Source organism: Nipponia nippon, unplaced genomic scaffold (assembly GCF_047370975.1).
Source record: "Nipponia nippon isolate SJK-2023a ecotype South Korea unplaced genomic scaffold, ASM4737097v1 scaffold_5, whole genome shotgun sequence".
In the NCBI taxonomy this organism is placed as follows: Eukaryota; Metazoa; Chordata; class Aves; order Pelecaniformes; family Threskiornithidae; genus Nipponia; species Nipponia nippon.
Genome location: NW_028262369.1, coordinates 3,617,877 through 3,635,250, shown reverse-complemented (window position 1 = coordinate 3,635,250; position 17,374 = coordinate 3,617,877). Strand labels below are relative to the sequence as shown.

At 38.9% G+C, this 17,374-nt stretch overlaps 1 protein-coding gene across 11 annotated transcripts in view; it reads left to right on the top strand.

Annotated features, from left to right (window-relative positions):
- CLEC16A (C-type lectin domain containing 16A) overlaps positions 1–17,374 on the top strand; it is an 89,923-nt gene that overhangs the window by 33,532 nt on the left and 39,017 nt on the right. For all 11 annotated transcript variants that reach the window (XR_015698714.1, XM_087731398.1, XM_087731397.1 and 8 more), the window contains 6 exons: positions 444–566; positions 3,965–4,074; positions 4,573–4,617; positions 6,059–6,109; positions 8,207–8,335; positions 12,307–12,427. Coding sequence is in view for 10 of the 11 variants with exons in the window: in XM_087731398.1 (XP_087587524.1) it covers positions 444–566; positions 3,965–4,074; positions 4,573–4,617; positions 6,059–6,109; positions 8,207–8,335; positions 12,307–12,427 (579 nt within the window). In the remaining variant the exon portion in view is untranslated. The remainder of the gene's footprint in view (positions 1–443; positions 567–3,964; positions 4,075–4,572; positions 4,618–6,058; positions 6,110–8,206; positions 8,336–12,306; positions 12,428–17,374) is intronic.

The window sequence follows — 17,374 nt, the reverse complement described above, 5'->3', positions numbered from 1 at the left end:
ATAAAATTCCTATTTTTTAAAAACATACATGAACTGATCACTTACTACCAAAGTGGAATTTAAAATCAGACTTCTGTCTTTTCCCCTTTAGCCTTTATGCTCTTCAGATGTATGGCTTGATCTTGATTTGATTTAGATGCAAACAAATAGTCTGAGAATTCCAGATGCAGCAAAATGGTTTGGATGTCACCAGCCACTTTGGGATTTGAGTGTCTTCACCCAGTAGGCTCCATTTAAGGCTGAGGTTTTTCAGTGAGACATAAATGTGTTTAGTCTTTCTGTTGTTCCTCCTTTTCCTTGTAACAGAAATTCAAAACTGACTTGCCCAGTTTTGTATTGCTAATTACGCTCCTCTGAGAAAACTGCTGTGATCTATTAAATACTTACCTCGAGGCATACTCCTGTTTTCTAATTTACTTTTCTTCCTTCATCCCCCACAAAAGGAATTGACCCAGTCAAACTGGAGAGAATTCAACTTCCAGCTCAACATGCTGAAGAGAGAAATTCATATAATCATGTACTTGCAGAAGGGCTCATAAGGATAATGAATTATGCTGCACAACCAGGTATCACCTTTCCAATATTTGTTTTCTTGCCAAGCTGAAACTTTTGAAGATAGGGAGGGTGGGAAATGCTACTTAGTTGCTTGTCTTTGAGGGGAAAGCGTCTGTTTAGCATGCTCTTTGATGAACAATCAGTAGATGTGGTCTGTGAAAGACAACTATCAGGTTTTCCTTGGTTGTTGAGGAATCAGAAACTCTGAATTTCTGCTTGTGGTGGGTTGACCTGGCTGGATGCCAGGTGCCCACCAAAGCTGCTCTGTCGCTCCCCCCTCAGCTGGACAGGGGAGAGAAAATATAACGAAAGGCTCGTGGGTTGAGATAAGGGCAGAGAGAGATCGTTCACCGATTACTGTCACGGGCAAAACAGACTCAACTTGGGGCAATTAGTTTAATTTATTAACGATCCAATCAGAGTAAGGTAATCAGAAAATAAAAACTACATCTTAGAAGCACCTTCCCCCCACCCCTCCCTTCTTCCCGGGCTTAACTTTACTTCTGATTTCTCTACCTTCTCCCCTGCCGGTGGCACAGGGGGATGGGGAATGGGGGTTGCAGTCAGTTCATCACACATTGTCTCTGCTGCTCTTTCCTCCTCAGGGGGAGGACTCCTCACACTTTTCCCGTGCTCCAGCGTGTGGTCCCTCCCACAGCAGACAGTCCTCCACAAACTTCTCCATCATGAGTCCTTCCCGTGGGCTGCAGTTCTTCATGAACTGCTCCAGCGTGGGTCCCTTCCACAGGGTGCAGTCCTTTAGGAACAGACTGCTCCAGCGTGGGTCCCCCGTGGGGTCACAAGTCCTGCCAGCAAACCTGCTCCAGCCTGGGCTCCTCTCCCCATGGGGCCACGGGTCCTGCCAGGAGCCTGCTCCAGTGCGGGCTTCCCACGGGGTCACGGCCTCCTTTGGGCATCCCCCTGCTCTGGCATGGGGTGCTCCACCGTTAACCTCCATGGGCTGCAGCCGGACAGCCTGCCTCAGCATCGTCTTCACCAGGGGCTGCAGGGGAATCTCTGCTCCGGTGCCTGGAGCATCTCCTCCTCCCCTTTCTTCACTGATCTTGGTGTCTGCAGGGTTGTTTCTCTCACATCTTCTCACTTGTCTCTTCGGCTGCAGTTGCACAGAGTTTTTGGGTTGTTTGTTTTTTTTTTTTTCTTTTTTCTCCCTTCTTAAATATGTCATCCCAGAGGTGCTACCACCATTGCTGATTGGCTCGGCCTTGGCCAGCAGTGGGTCTGTCTTGGAGCCAGGTGGCATTGGCTCTGTCGGACATGGGGGAAGCTTCTGGCAGCTTCTCACAGAAGCCACCCCTGGAGACCCCCTCCGCTACCAAAACCTTGCCAGACAAAACCAATGCACTGCTGAACAGTTGTTTTTATACTCAGAACTATACAGGGATCTGTTGTCTTAATTCCTTCTTTCTGTGGTTTTGAATAAACAAAAATGATGAGATATATAGTGATCTCAGCTTAATGTAGGAATTCATCCTGAAAACATGGTTTGTGGCACCTTTGCTTGCAAAAGTAATTCCAGTGGAGAAGTAGTCTTGAAAACTATATGGTACCCTTTGCTTATAGCAGTCCTTTGTCTCTAGAGGTGATAGCAAATTTTCTCATGTTTTTTTTTTTTTTTTTTTTTAATCAAAGGTTATATTTTCAGTTCTGAACTGTTTTGCAGAAGATGTGGGTTTTTTTTCCTCACTTCAACTTTTTTGTGAAATGAGGGTTAAAAGGCTCCATAACGTATTCCACAGAGACATAGAATCATAGAATGTCCTGAGTTGGGAGGGACCCACAAGGATCATCGAGTCCAACTCCTGTCCCTGCATAGGACAACCCCAAAATTCACACCATATGTCCGAGGGCGTTGTCCAAATGCTTCTTGGATGCTGTCAGGCTTGGCGCTGTGACTTACCTCCCGGGGGAGCCTGTTCCAGTGCTCCACCACCCTCGGGGTGAAGAACCCTTTCCTAATGTCCAACCTAAACCTCCCCTCACATATCCTCTTGCCGTTCCCTCGGGTCCTATCGCTGGTCACCAGGGAGAAGAGATCAGCGCCTGCCCCTCCTTCCCTTGTGAGGAAGCTGTAGACTGTGATGAGGTCTCCCCTCAGTCTTCTCTTCTCCAGATGAGCAGACCAAGTGACTTCAGCCGCTCCTCGTACGGCTTCCCCTCTAAACCCTTCACCATCTTCGTGGCTCTCCTCTGGACACTCTAGTAGCTTCGTATCCTTTTAGTACTGTGGCACCCAAAACTGCACACAGTGCTCAAGATGAGGCCACACCAGTGCAGAGTAGAGCAGGACAATCACCTCCTCGACCGGCTGGCCATACAGTGCTCAATGCACATGATTTTTGTTCAAGCCACTGCTCTTCTCCCTGCACTTCCCCTCTTAAAACTTCAAATGAGTAGAGGTGGTTTTCCCCCGAAACTGCCGCACTGTCGAATTCCTGATTGTCTGCAGAATAAAATCGGATGCTTGTTTGACTTGCAAGACTGATCTGCAGAGTATTAACTTGTTATGCTGATGTGCCAGTCACAGATTAAAAGCACGTTTATTTATAAAGTGTTTGTACGTACTGCAGAAAGAAAGAGTGCAAGATGAGGAAATGCATTTATTTAAACAAAAGCACTTCTGGGGAGAGGTGGAAATAGTGGTTTTTTATTAAGCTTGCTAAATGCTGTGTAGAACATCTTTTCTCTTCTTTTTGGGCATACTGACCTTTGTCTGTATCTTTAGTTTCTGGCAGCATAGCGCTAACTTGTAAAATAGTAGATGGGAGTTGGGGTCAAAAGCTAAGATGTCTGTCTGTCTCTTGGGTATATTGTCTTAGTATTGATCACTGAGCTCAGACTGTACATTTCTCATATCTTTTCTTTAAATACGTCTGAAACTGTAAGCTTGAAATCTCAATGTGTTCTTTCACTCTGACTTCTCTAGATTCTCGCATCCAGGCTGTATCTGAATCTTTTGGGCTTTTTTTAAGGAAAAGCTGTGACTTATTAGTATGCTATATACAAAACTTCCTTTCATCTTGTAACTTTATCCATGCTAAGCATCTGTGATTCTTTTGTAATTTTAGTGTAATTCAACCTGTGCTTCAGATTGATAAAGGCATTGTTTTCAGCTTCTTTTCTAATAGTATTGGTCTTTATTACCTTCTTATTGCATGGTTCTGCTTTAAATTTTCTTCTGCTTTAAATTACTCTTCCAGTTCTTTTTTTATAGCCATCAGAATTGTAAGCCAGCATCAGCACTCATCCTTCTCAGATAGGGTGTGTATGACAGAGGAGGAAAGTTTATGACAATCGCAGAGAAGAGTAGAAACATTTAAGAACATTTGGTAACAAGACGAGCAATACTTAAACTACTACTATTTTGTGTGTTGAAATTTTCTTTTCATAGATGGAAAAATCCGTTTGGCAACGTTAGAACTTGGCTGCCTGTTGCTGAAGCAGCTTGTGTTTTCTAAAAACGGCAGCATCATAAAAGATGTTCACCTTGCTTGCCTTGAGGTAAGTATTTTGTTTCAAATTACCAGTCACAGCATTACTTGTCTTTGAGTCTCGTAGTATAGTTGAATAAATGTGTTTCATTTCTGATTGCAGTAAGCATAAGTGTGAAATTTGAGCTTCTAGAACACCTTTCCATCGGTGGCTCTGTGCAGTGAACGTAAAGAATCAATACCCCATGTTCTGTTCTCAGCTTTGCTGTTACCTTGCTATTTAAACTCTAACTTCTCAGGAGGGTTACATTTAATTTTCTCTCAAATTTGTATGTCATCCATCTCAACAATGTAAAGAAAAGTGCTTTTGAAACTAACAAGCTCACATAAGCTGTATTTTCAAAAGTGCAAGAACTGTGTTCTATCAAATTCGGGGCTGAAGGCTATGAATACGGGGATATTAATAGACAGTCTCTTCTGTGTGAGTTTTTGGGTGGTTTACTTAAATGTGACTTTTGAGTAAATGGTGTATTTACTCCCCAAAACACAGTTATTCTATCTTTTCTAGGGTGCAAGGGAAGAAAGTGTTCATCTCCTTCGTCGTTTCTATAAGGTATATATGCAAAATTCTGTAAGAAAAAATCCTTCGCATAATGTGGAATTAGAACAAAGTCTGCAGCCCACTCTCTCGCTATGTAGTGCCCAAGGCAGCACATTTTTTAAGATGGGAACTCCATGTTTGTGATAGAGAAGGAAGTGTTTTGTTGGAGGTTTCCTCTCCTTTCCTGCCCTTCCCGTACCGCACTGGCATACGTCACAAAAAGGCTGTTAGAAGTCTCACCGGGTTTGTACTGGAGGTCAAGTTAGCAGTCAGCTGCTATGTATTTCATGGAACAGAGCCAGACTATTAAACATTTCTGGGATTTTATCATTGACACTAATATGGAATGTGTTTCTTTTTGGCATTACTTTTTATTTGCGTCTTATCTGAAATGATGATCTAACATTTTACTTTTTTTTTTCTTATTGGAGACCTCTGCAGCTTTTTGCCTTTTTTTTTTTTAATTGTAAACAATGAGAGAAATAAAATTTTTAGCCCTAGGCGTTAACTTCTATAAAAGGTGCAGTAAATCCATGACAGATTCCAAGTGTCTAAAATCTCTTCCTATTTTTGTTAGAATTCTCTTGAAGAATGTTTTCTCAGTGTGCCTTACAAAAAATAAGTAACTTGTGGTGGGTTGACCTTGGCTGGCTGCTAGACGTCCACCCAGCCGCTCTCTCCCCCTCCTCAATAGGGTGGAGGCAGAATATAAGATGAAAAAATCTTGTGGTTGAGATAAAGACAGGGAGATCACCTACCAATTACCATCATGGCCAAAACAGACCCAACTTGGCGAAAATTAATTTATTGCCAATTAAAATAAATTTAGATAGTGAGAAACAAAGACAAATTAGAACATCACCTTCCCCCCACCCCTCCCTTTTCCCAGGCTGAAGTTTGCTCCTTCATTCCTGACTCTCCTGCCTTCTACCCCTGCTGAGTGGTGTGGGGGGATGGGAAATGGGGGTTTGGGGTCAGTCCATAACAGTTCATCTCTTCCTCCTCACCGTTTTCCCCTGCCCCAGTGTGGGCCCTCTCCTCCATGGGCTGCAGTCCTTCAGGGAAAACATCTGCTTCAGGGTGGGTCCTCCACAGCTTGCAGTTCCTTCTGCATATCCACCTGCTCTGATGCTGCAGTGTGGATCTCGGCTCCAGCATGGTTCTTTCCACGGGCTGCAGAGGAATCTCTGTCCCTTTCTTAAACATGTCTTCCCAGAGGTGCCGTCAGCGTTGCTGAAGGGCTCAGCTCTGTCCTGAAGCGGGGCTGCTGGAGGCGGCTAGAACCGGCCATGTCCAGCACGGGGCAGCCCTGGCCTCTCCTCACAGAGGCCCCTGCAGCCCCGCTGCCGGGCCCTGGCCATGAACACCCAGTACATAATTAAACAAAACCAAACAAGCATGCCTCCATAGCCATAAAGATTCATAATATGGCTGTATCCATTTTTTTTGAAAGGGAGAAGAAATTTTTCTGGATATGTTTGAAGATGAATACCGGAGTATGACAGTAAGTGACCCCCCTTCTGCCCTGCCAGATCCTCAAACCCAGATACAACACAGGAGCAAGAACAAGTACTTACTGATCACTACCGAGTATGTTGGTAGCTTTATTCCCAGGAGTAGAACAACAAAACGTGGGTGGGGTTTTTTTTGTCTCTGAGGAGTTGTGTCTACACTTACATAAATCATTTATGTGAAATTTCACAGCTCTTTATTAAATAAAAGCCCATTACTTTCTGAAAGTGAGTATGCAAAAATTACGTTATCCTGGGAAATGAGTCATTGGATTAATTTTTTTTTTTCTCGTTACTAAACAATGTGAAAATCTTCCTATATCTTTCTGAAGCCCAGCAAGGTTTCACTTTTGAGTGGTGCTACTTCACTTAACAGCAGAGAACAGGGTTCTAGTGAGCAAATATCGGGGCCTTTGTCTCATCTGGAAGAGGTACTGCCTGTGCTGCAGGGTGGTACAGGGATTTAATGAGCAGCCACTAGTTGTCTTTTTGAAAAAGCACAGTTGGTGTGTTGCAATAAGTCTTTTAATACGAGAAGCATCATGCATCTATCTTACCAGCCTAAATAATGGAAGAATTTAGTGAAGCATTTAATTTTTTAGTAGTTAAGTATTGCTGTACTTTTAGTTTGAGAAGTGGCACTGATACTAGCATCATTTTTATGTTGCAAGTTCAGTATACATGTAGGTTTTTCTGTTGTATCTCTATTTCTGAGACTGCATTTTTTTAATTCACCAGAAAAGACAGAGCTACACTCTAGAATTTGAACTTTGTTTTCCTTAAAGCATATTTCTTTGCCTAGCTAGCAAATTACTTGCTGGGCAGGCTGATTTAAGTGCTAAACAACACTGATGATGTCTTGTCAGATAAGTTGTGTAAATAATATGGTATAGAGCTTCTACGAAGGCAGAAGTATACTTGCTCTGTCTGAATGACAAAAGAAGGAAAAAGTTGTGTCTTCATTAACAGTAGATGAGAACAAGTTCAGATGAACAAGTAAACTGAACACTGTAGTTCATGGTATTTTTGCTTTCAGCAGTGAGTTTCCTTTTTAACATTTTTCACCTTTATGGTGTAAAATGCTGTTCAAACCAGCGTACACACATGTGAACTGCATCTGAAGTAGTTATTTGCTTGTTAGAAATTTTAGTTCTGTGTTCTCATTGTCTATGTAAATTTCTGTACCTTTCTGCACATTAATTGAATTTGTTAATCCAGTGTTCTAGACGCTGAAGATTAATTGCTCTGAGATTAGAAAAATTGGCTAAAGACTATTTTTGTGTTTGTATGCGTGCAAGGCAGCAGTTCAAGACTGCACTGTGAAAATTCTGGCCCTTGTTTCTGTCTGCTTCTTTTATTGTATCTGACCGTGGCAAAGTGGCCAGCAGTGCTTCCAGTTACAGTTGGCTATTTTGGAATGCCCACGCGGCTGCATTTTTCTGCTATGCAGAATATCATACAAGCTGTGGGAAGGGCTTTTATTATGTTTTAGCCATTCCAGCTGGCTTTCTGGCAAAAAGAAGGTCATGTCTCCAGTGCGTGTGTACATAATAGAACTTAAATGAAATTGCCCAAAGGTACAGAAGGATAGATACTTCAGACATTATTTATTCATGAAAATAAGCAACACTGTAAGGGAGAGACTATGTTAGCGGCAAGATGGAAGGGAATTGTCTAGTGTGAAAGTTATTGCATTATTAGAGACTAGAGAGTTCTTTTTGGAGAGAAACAGATCTGGGAAATTTTCCTTGTGATTGAAGTAATTACAAATTTGAGTCAAGACTTAAAATCAAACCTGACACACTTTGGGTTTTAGTACTCATGAAACAGCTTTTCTTCTGCAATCTTTCAGAGTTTTCTCCTGTGTTTTTTCAGTATGGAAACTTCAACAGTGTGTTAGGGAATGGTGAGCAAATATAAAATAGAGATTGCATGTAAGGAGCTTAAAATAAGACGGATGCTATCAAAAATTCTCAGAACTGTATAACAATTCCTTCCTCTTAAAATATGCAACCATGAGTTGTATTTGAAAGTGATGATGCAAATGCTTATTGTTCTGTGTAGTAATCAATGTTAAAATATTTTTATAGATTAAACCCATGAATGTAGAGTACTTGATGATGGATGCCTCAATCTTGTTGCCTCCAACGGGGACACCACTGACTGGTATTGATTTTGTGAAAAGATTGCCTTGTGGAGATGTGGAAAGAACACGAAGAGTGAGTAAGACTATTTTTCTTACATTCGTTCATGACAGAATGATGCCAAAGGCTTTGAACAATTCTAGAAATACAAACCTTTTTCCTTGAAAGCTGCTTGATTGGAAGCTTCATCCATAAAATCATAAAGACTTGATGAAGACAGACCTCTCTGTAGAGTATATAATATTTACCTGTCCCAGTGGAGAAGCTTTTTCTCTACGATTTCTTGTGTCTAGTCAATTCAATATGTTCTTGCCCTGGGGTTTTAACTTTTTTATACCATGGAGACATCTACATAAAAAGGCATTTTGATGAGATGCATTAATGCATTGTCAGTTTCCTTGTGTGATCTGATATCTCAGTCTGTTTTTCATTATATTCTTATAGTAAGAATGTCCCCTGGGAGGTTGGCTGGCTTCATGTTGCTTGTGTTTCTAGACATAACAAAAAATATAATTCTACTGAGGAGTGTTCATCTTGCTGAAGTAATTCATGATAGAGAGCTTGAGAGCAAGGAGAAAAATAGCAAAATACTTATTTTTGACTGACACAATCTGTAGAGGTGATACCTGAATAACATCATCATTATCAGCATTCTTGGGGCAGTCAGTTCTTGGCCCTTACCTGCCGGTGTCCTGTAAGCCTTGCAGTGCCAGTAAGTCTTAAAGATATATTACTGCACGACCTTATTATTTGAAAAGTGCTATTCCTTGGGTAGCTTGCATTTATGTAAGTGTATATGTAAGTATATTCAAGTACTCTTGAAGAAAAAATTTATTTCCAGGAATCTTCTGAAAACTTGTGTTTTCATTACTTACTGTAAGCCACACAACTTTTTTTATCACAGCAAGTTACATTTGATAAAGTACAATGAATTATCTTGAAAAGTATTGTTCTTGGAAAGCAAAAATGGTTCCTAGAATTCTCTCTGAGGCATTTAACAGAATGATACTTAGAAATGCACGTTAATGGAAACTGACTGCTCCATGGTTTTTCATGTGCTAAATAAGGAATAGCTTAACTTCTGTTGGTGGAAATTCAAAAATCAGTACAAATATTTGTGTAAATTCTTTGGGATGGAAGGGTCTTTCTCATCAGCAAGAACTCCCAGAATGCTTCCTTGTTGGTCCTCCTTCCCCTGATCACATTGCTCTAGAAGTTTTAGAATTTCTTAGAATTCCTATGCTCTCTCTTGCAGCTAGGCTACCTCTCTTAGGCTGAATTGCCATAACAATATGCTGAACTTCAGGTGTATCTTGTGACGTTGCTGCTGCCGGTTAACCTGCTGGAGGTCCTTTTTGGTGACAGTTTCAAATGGATAGTGATTCAATTCTGAGCATCCCATGGCATGATTCTAAAAAAGTTCTCAGGTTTTATTTCACTAGCAAGTGAAGAAGTCCCTTACTTTGATTATATCGTGAGTTCTTAGCTGTTAGAGATCAGGTCTTTTTAGGCTCTCACTTCTTCTTTTGCTATAGAAAGTCCCTCTAAGTGGCAATTCTTTTCCTCTTAACTTTAGGAGGAACTCTCAGAAATCAGTTATCTCTCAAGTTATCAAAGACACATCACCAAAATCCGGACAGCCAACCCTTCTGACTTAAAACATTAAAATGACCAGAAGTTGTTAGGCTGCTTTTTGAAATCAGCTACCATTGCTTGGTCAAGCCTTCTGCCCGGAATCAGATGCTCTTTTTAATTGTTGATAGTCCAGTTACTGCTTGTTGGTTGCATCTCTTCCTTCTGATTTCTGTAGTCCTGAAGATGGTACTGCTTACCAGTCACCTAGAATAATGCAAACTCATTTATGTGCTTATTTGGGAAGTAATGAACAGTATGGGTCTTAAACGCTGCACCTTGGAGTACATAGCGAGCAGAGACTTCGAGAGCAGGTTTTGAACTACCTGTGAGAACGCTCTTTCATGGGAGTGTAATAAGATTCCCTGCAAATTGCTTTCTCTTTGCACGTGGTATGTGTATACAAATGAAGGAATCAGCGCAAAGTAATCATCAAAGCATCATAATGCGTAGTTCTTTAATGTAGATAACAATTCATATTTGTTCCTACTTAACCAAGAATGTAACAGAAGTCAGCTGAAAAAAATTCTAGGCCACTGAACTGCTCTGCTGTTTTATCGAGATCTAATAAGATGTTATAGGAAGTCACAAATCATGTGCTTTTGGGTTTATATTGGTATTGCTAGCAAACCGAGGGCTATCAGTATTGGAGGAAGCACAGCGTAGTTCCCTTTTCATCTGATGTTCTTGATTTTTTTTTTTTTTTTTTTTCTTGCAAAGGTTGAAGTTCTAATATTCTTTCCTACTCCTGTAGATTACTCTGCAGTAAATGTGATTACATGTTTGGAGATGAGTGATGTTAGTTTTATAGGGAATGTATGCGAGGAAAATTAAGGCTCTAGCTAGGAGGGAAAGAGGACTGAAGGGAAAATAAGTGAAAGCAGAGTGAGTGATGGCTGCCCTCTGAACTCAAACAAAAACTGGTTGGGCTTGACTTTTGGGTTACCAAAAATGCAAGGATGTTGCTGTCTTGATTGAACTTGGAAACTTTTAAACCCAATACCGTGAATTCTTCTTGAAGCATCTGGTAGTAAAACTGCTTTATAGTAATCCTATTTAATTTCAGTAAATCCACAATACATTAGAATGCAATCAGCTTAAATGGGAGAGATCATCGCCCATTGCAAAATGACTCTACTCTTATTCATAAGGTAGTGTTAATATCGTATTTTCGTTAGATACCCTTGACATTCTTTGCTCCAAATAATCATATTGCCCTATTAGATTTCAACAGCATACCAAATTCATCTGCTCTGGTGTCAGTTCATGGAAGAGCCAGATATATGACTTCCCTCTCTTCATCCCTGTTCTGCCAGAAGTTTCTGAAAGCACCACCAATATGATAGCTGGCCAAGCACTCACATTTCTGATTCACAGGAGCCACAGTTCTGTTGATTTTAAAAACAGAGGGGTGAAGGGGGTTGCCTTAAAGCAGTTTAGATTTGTTTTTCCTAATACTTCCTGCAATCTGGGAGTTCCTGGGCACTGCAGCTGTTCCATGAATTCCATGCTTTTACTGTAAGGCAGCAGTTAATTTACAGTATGCCACAGAATTACTATGTAGGAAAATGTTTTAAAAAACAAAACACGGGAAGTAATAAAAAAATGATTTTTTTAATTTGCTATACTGAAAATACAGTTCTTGTAGTGGAAGAGGATTATAAATGGTGCCTTTCAAAATGTGGCTAATAAAATGATGATTGTTCTTTGGCACTTTTAGTCTTTGCATGCCATATGTCATTAATTTCTAACTCAAAACAAGAATATTAATTTTACAGAGCAGCTGTTGAAAGTTCCTTGGGACTAATGCAGCTTTCAGAATGCTTTGCCCTGATGTAGACCTTCTGAGAATATAGATGAAGTTCTCCAAGAATGCTGTTTTGCACGTGGTTAGTTTTGATGAACACAGCAAATTAAAACTCAGAAATCCCCACTGTGTTCTCTCAAACTTGTAGACATCTTAGCTAGACTCAGCTAGAAGAGTTATCACTGTTTTAAGTCCAAAATGTGAGAGTCTCTGAAGGTTGGTTGTGTAGCTGTCTGTAGCGTACAGGTGGTGTAAATACAATCAGTCCTAAAATAATGATTAAAAAACACAAAATCCAAGATTGTTGGTTTTGCTTAAACAGCTTCTGTAGTCATCTGCCTGTCAGTCACAGTCTGTGTAAGTGCGCCAGCGGGATAAAAGCTCTGCCGCTTCTACTTCATTGCAAATAAATAGCACGTTTCAACTTCTTCCATATCCTTTTTAAACTGACTTTGAAATTAATTCTGCTTTCTCAATTTAAAAAGTAGATTTACTGCATGACAGCAAACTCAGGGGTTGTACAAGTGAGTATAGGTTTGTAAGATTCTGTTAAAATATGTAGTGCTGAGTGCAGCAATGTTTTAATGTTTTGTTTTCATTTCTTAAGGCAATCAGAGTTTTCTTTATGCTCCGTTCGCTATCACTGCACTTGCGAGATGAGCCAGAAACTCAGTTACCGCTCACAAGGGAGGAAGATCTGATAAAGACAGATGATGTTCTTGACTTGAGTAAGTAGTCCCTCAATTTCCCAAAGAGTCTATGACATGGAAAAATGGCTGACTTTTTTTTAATTAAAAACGCCAAATAGTTACCTTGGTTGTGTAATTGACTACCAAAGATGATTGTATTAAGTTTGTCTTCTACTAGATTTGGAACACTTCTTGTGGGTTGGTTTGGGTTTTTTGGTTTTTTTTTTTTTTGTTTTTTTTGGTTTTTTTTTGTTTTTTAAGAGGCTGTTAATAAATATTCCAGGGTTTAAATATTAGCACATAAAGGATTCAGAGTCATTCATCTGGTTTGCTGGTATGTTAGTTTTCTAAACAAACCGATCCTAGGAGGATTTTGTTCTATTCTGCTTTCACCTATTCAAGATGCACTTAAACCATTCATGAACTTTAAGAGACTGGAGGTAATTACTCCAACAGCTACACTGTACTGTATTACTGATGCTGGGGTTTGGTTGTCATCATGTCCCCCCCACCCTGGACTTCTTTTTCTTCATATCTCTTCTGTCATTTTAAAGTTGACGTACGGAAGCTTTTACTCCCATAGTTGAACAGGGTGCTGAGCTATTCCCAAGGGGAATCAGTCTGTGATGTCCAGAATGACCTTGTGATATTAAGGCAAAGTACCTTCTTTCTGCAGTATCCCAGAATACTACTGCACTCTCCATACTGAAGAAATAAAAAAATTTGGAAGGAATAGAATCATGAAGTATGCTATTTGTCTGCAAATTCAATATACCTGTGTTCATTTAACATCCAAATATACATCTCTAGATGACCTTATGTGTTACTAAACAGTGTAATTTCTAGAGTGACTCTGGCCTATATCATAGAGCTGCAGTTTTACTGTCTTCAGCACTGACGTTGTTTAAGAAACAGTAACTTGTCATGTTTTAAGTTAATCTTACTATAGTGTGAGACATTTGCTTTTTGTTTAAAGATTTAAGCATGTGATTGCTAAAATAGAGCGTGTGTATTTGCTAAGGTTTTAATTTTTGAAGATACTTTTTCTTACAAAAGAAGGAAAAAAATGCTTTATGTTTCAGACATTAATTTTTTTGATTCTCTGTGTTTAAGTGCTTGTTGATCTTAATCCAACTAAAAAAAAACCAGTTGCCCTGGTTGCCTTAGTAGATGTTATGGGAATATGTCCAGTATCTCAGAGACTTTTTTGTGCATCAGGTCCATCAAGAATATTAATTATCTGAGTGAAGGGAAAACACTGAAATGAGCTAAGTGAGCTAAGCAAAAGTTCTGTGATACCAGAGCTGCTGTGCAGTAGCTTAATGGATGAAATCCAGGTTAAACCTTAAACAAATAAATAAATTGTATTTCAAAATTATCATTAAAAATTTATTAAATTTAATTTTTAGAAAATATATTTGTCTGCAATACTGAAAATGTCAGAGGACACTCCCTCTGGCATAAAGTCCAAGCTGTGCAGCTTAGAGCAGTGAAAGGTTTTGAGAATAAACTCGTTTATCTGTAAATGTGGAAAGAATGCTATCAAAGCAGTTAACTGAACTTGTAAAAATGTACAAGCTGTAGGATATGGACAGGCTTTTACTAAGTAAATGCAAGCTTTAGGCTACAGTAGATGAGAAGATACCAAGATATCAGTCCAGTGTTTGCATTTTTGCTAGCTACATGGCTGATGGCGTGAAAGACTGACAGTTGAGTCATCGCAATTGTTGAATTTCTGTATTATTTAAAAGATTTAAGAAAATATGCAGGGAAAATACTTCTTAAAATGTGTTCTTCAATAGTTGTATTCTGTCCTCTTCCTACTGGTATTGTTTTGGCTTGGTGAATTAAGTGGAATAAGCTTAATGCAAACTCATCACTTCTGGTCTTTCCCAAAGAGAATGAACAGCACAAGATGTTGTTAATTACATTATGCAATTATTAGTTGTCAGGTAAAAAATGATGTCCAGAATTTAGTTCCTGTTGACTTGCTAAAGGATTAGTAATACAGAATTAACTCAGCTTCCTGTTCCAAATGAGTTAGCTATTTATTGCAATGTTGGCTCTTTTTCAGAGGGTGAGATGAAATAATGAATCAGCTTCTACTGAAAAAAAAGTTTTTTCTTAAATTAACTGGAAATGTGATTATGAAGTAGTTGTTAGCTTTTTAAGAACATACTGAACAAAAGGTAAATCTGATTGAAATACCGTTTCCAAATGTTATTTGTTCCTCCTCCCCACCCTCTCACCCCCCCAAAAAAAGAAAAAGAATACCTTTTGTCTTTGCTTATCTGTTAGTCTAGAGAAATGCTGATCGCTCTCATTATAAAATTCAGTGGACTGCACCGCAGGTATTGTGCAGGTGATTGCAGGTGTCTTTTTATTTATGAATTTTCATTTCTAAGGCAGCTGCTTTTACACAGAATACAAGGTATCCTTTTCTTTGGAACATGTAGTTTAGACCATAGGTTATTAATACTTCACTTTGTTATGTATAATTGATTGTAATTTTTATTACATGTTCATAATGCCAGATTAATTGCTAAAGTAGTGGTCCGTGCTCTCTATATTTAATGGTGTCCAAAGTTGTTCCCTTCTTCCAGTGTGGGATGCTGGATATAAATAGTTAAAAGAGGCTATATATAGAAAAGATATAAAACAAGAAAAACTATTAGCTTGAAATTATTTGCTTCAATTTGAATGAAGTGTTCTAAAATTTAAAGATGTAATGTCTACTATGAAAAAAGTTTTTAAGAAGATCTATTAAATTAAAACTGTACTGTTGATTTAGAACATCACACTTTTAGATTTAAACTGATTTACTGCTTTAAGACATATTGTAGTCCTTAACTGTGCAGTCATTAACTTAAAATACAAACTTATACTGACCAATATGAACTAAGGCAACAATGGTACTGAACTGCTTGTCACATGGTGCTTGTAAGCATGTGCATGAAGCTGTTATTTGTTAATGTGTGTGCACATTCGTAGGTGTTTGCACACCTGCATATATAAGTAAAGAAGAAAAGTAGGTTCCATTGCCCTACCCCTGGAACCCACGCGTTGGTGCTCTAGAGACCCTTATATGAGAAGAAACCCTTATATGAGAATCTTTTGTTTTTCTATAATTTATCTGATAACTCGCATCTTAACTTTCAGAAGACTTTATCCTTTCCACCACACTAAGCATAAACTCAAGTTTAAGATAGAAAATCAAAGTTACCAAAACATTTTTTTGAGATAGGAAGGTTAGAATTCTCCTTTGAGTCAGCATTAAGCTGTTTGAGAAGGTAAATGGCAGTATTTCAAATAAAGAACAACATTGGGATTGACCGAATACTTATTTAGCTTTGATTCGTGTAGACTGGAGGTGCTTTTTGTTTGAGTGACTACTTACCTGTGCTTTTCCACTTTCTTAGTGGAAGGCAGCAGAGATGCCTGCATGACTGTAGTGCATCCCAGGGGAGAACTGAAGTAGTTTCATAGGAATTAACCTATTTTATTTTATTTTATTCCTAAAGTATTGCCTGATAGTCCTCCCAACACCTTTGTTAAGTTGTATGTTCCCAGTGCTTTTTTTCTGAAGAGCTCATGGATTTCTAGCTAGTGATTTCTAGCTCGTCTTTTTAACCTCCAGACTATTCTACAGTGAATATTTTATTGCTATCAAAATTATGGTAGTAGCAAGGGGGAATTCTTAACTACATTGTTTATCACCTGATGTGTTAGGAAGGCATTCAAGAAGTCTCGCAACTGCAGTATAAAAGCAGAAAGACTCAAAAATATGGAACAGTGCTTAGAAATCATCTTGTAGGTAAGAATCTGCCAGGCTATACTCACTTTAATTTTTTTCTAATACAATTTGAATTAAGCATATTGCCGTATGCTGGTAGCTCTTTGATTGCAAAACCAGGAACTCACTGAAAATAGCAAGTACGATTTATGACACACTCACAATTTGGGACAGCAGATCCATCCTTCTTTGGAGGAGAAAATCAAAGTCTCATTAGTGTAGACTTCAGCAACTGAGTTTATCTTTACAGAAGAAACGTCTCTAAACTGCTTCTCCTGGAAGGGGACATGTCACTCAAAACTGGATCGTGTTTTATGCATCCTTGCCACTCAGTGTGTGTTTACTGTTACTGGAATGTTTGGAAAGAGGATTTTTTTTTTTTTTTTTTTTCCAGATAATCTATTTTAGAAATTTAGTGGTTAACTTGAGCTGATTTTTTTTTTTTAAATTAAAATTTTTAATTAAGAATTAAGATCACTGCTTTTCTTACCAACAAGGTGTTAACTACCAAACCAGCTTTCAGTATGACATAAATCAGAAGACAGAAGGATCAATATAGGACTTTCAAAACGTCCGAATACACAAATATATGTTTATATTCTGTGGACAGATGGGAAGCTGTTATAGATTACATCAGAGTTAAACCTGAACCTTTTGCAGAGATGTTTTGGTACTTCCAGGTACGCTCCTGAGAGAGAGCTGTTTAGTAAACACCGAGTGCAGATAAACAGTATGAATTGTAGTAGGAAGTGTTATACATTTCAAGAGTAGTACAGTTGTATCTGTTCCTTATGTGTGCTGTTGTTAGATATTTAAGTTTAAATACAGAGTATCCCCATAATGATGGCCGTTCTGTGCCTCAGTGTATTTTCTGCTTTCTGATCTTTTCACAGAAGGTTTTAGTCTTTATTTGGGGACCACAATATGTAATTACAGCCATAGATTTTTCAAAGCATGACTCATTCCAATAAAACAGGGAAAATATCCAGCATTTATTAGTAAACAAAAGTTTTCCCACAGCTGGCAGAGTTACAGAAGTTCAGTTAAACACATCTCTTAACCCACTGTTGGTGAAAACAGCCTGCATCTGAAGAGGGAGTGAGTCAGTCTGTCTGGGATCTCAAAATTTTGAACAGAGTTCTAGCCTATTTCCAAAAACTGAAATAAACTGAAAGAGGCTGTAAAAAGGCCCT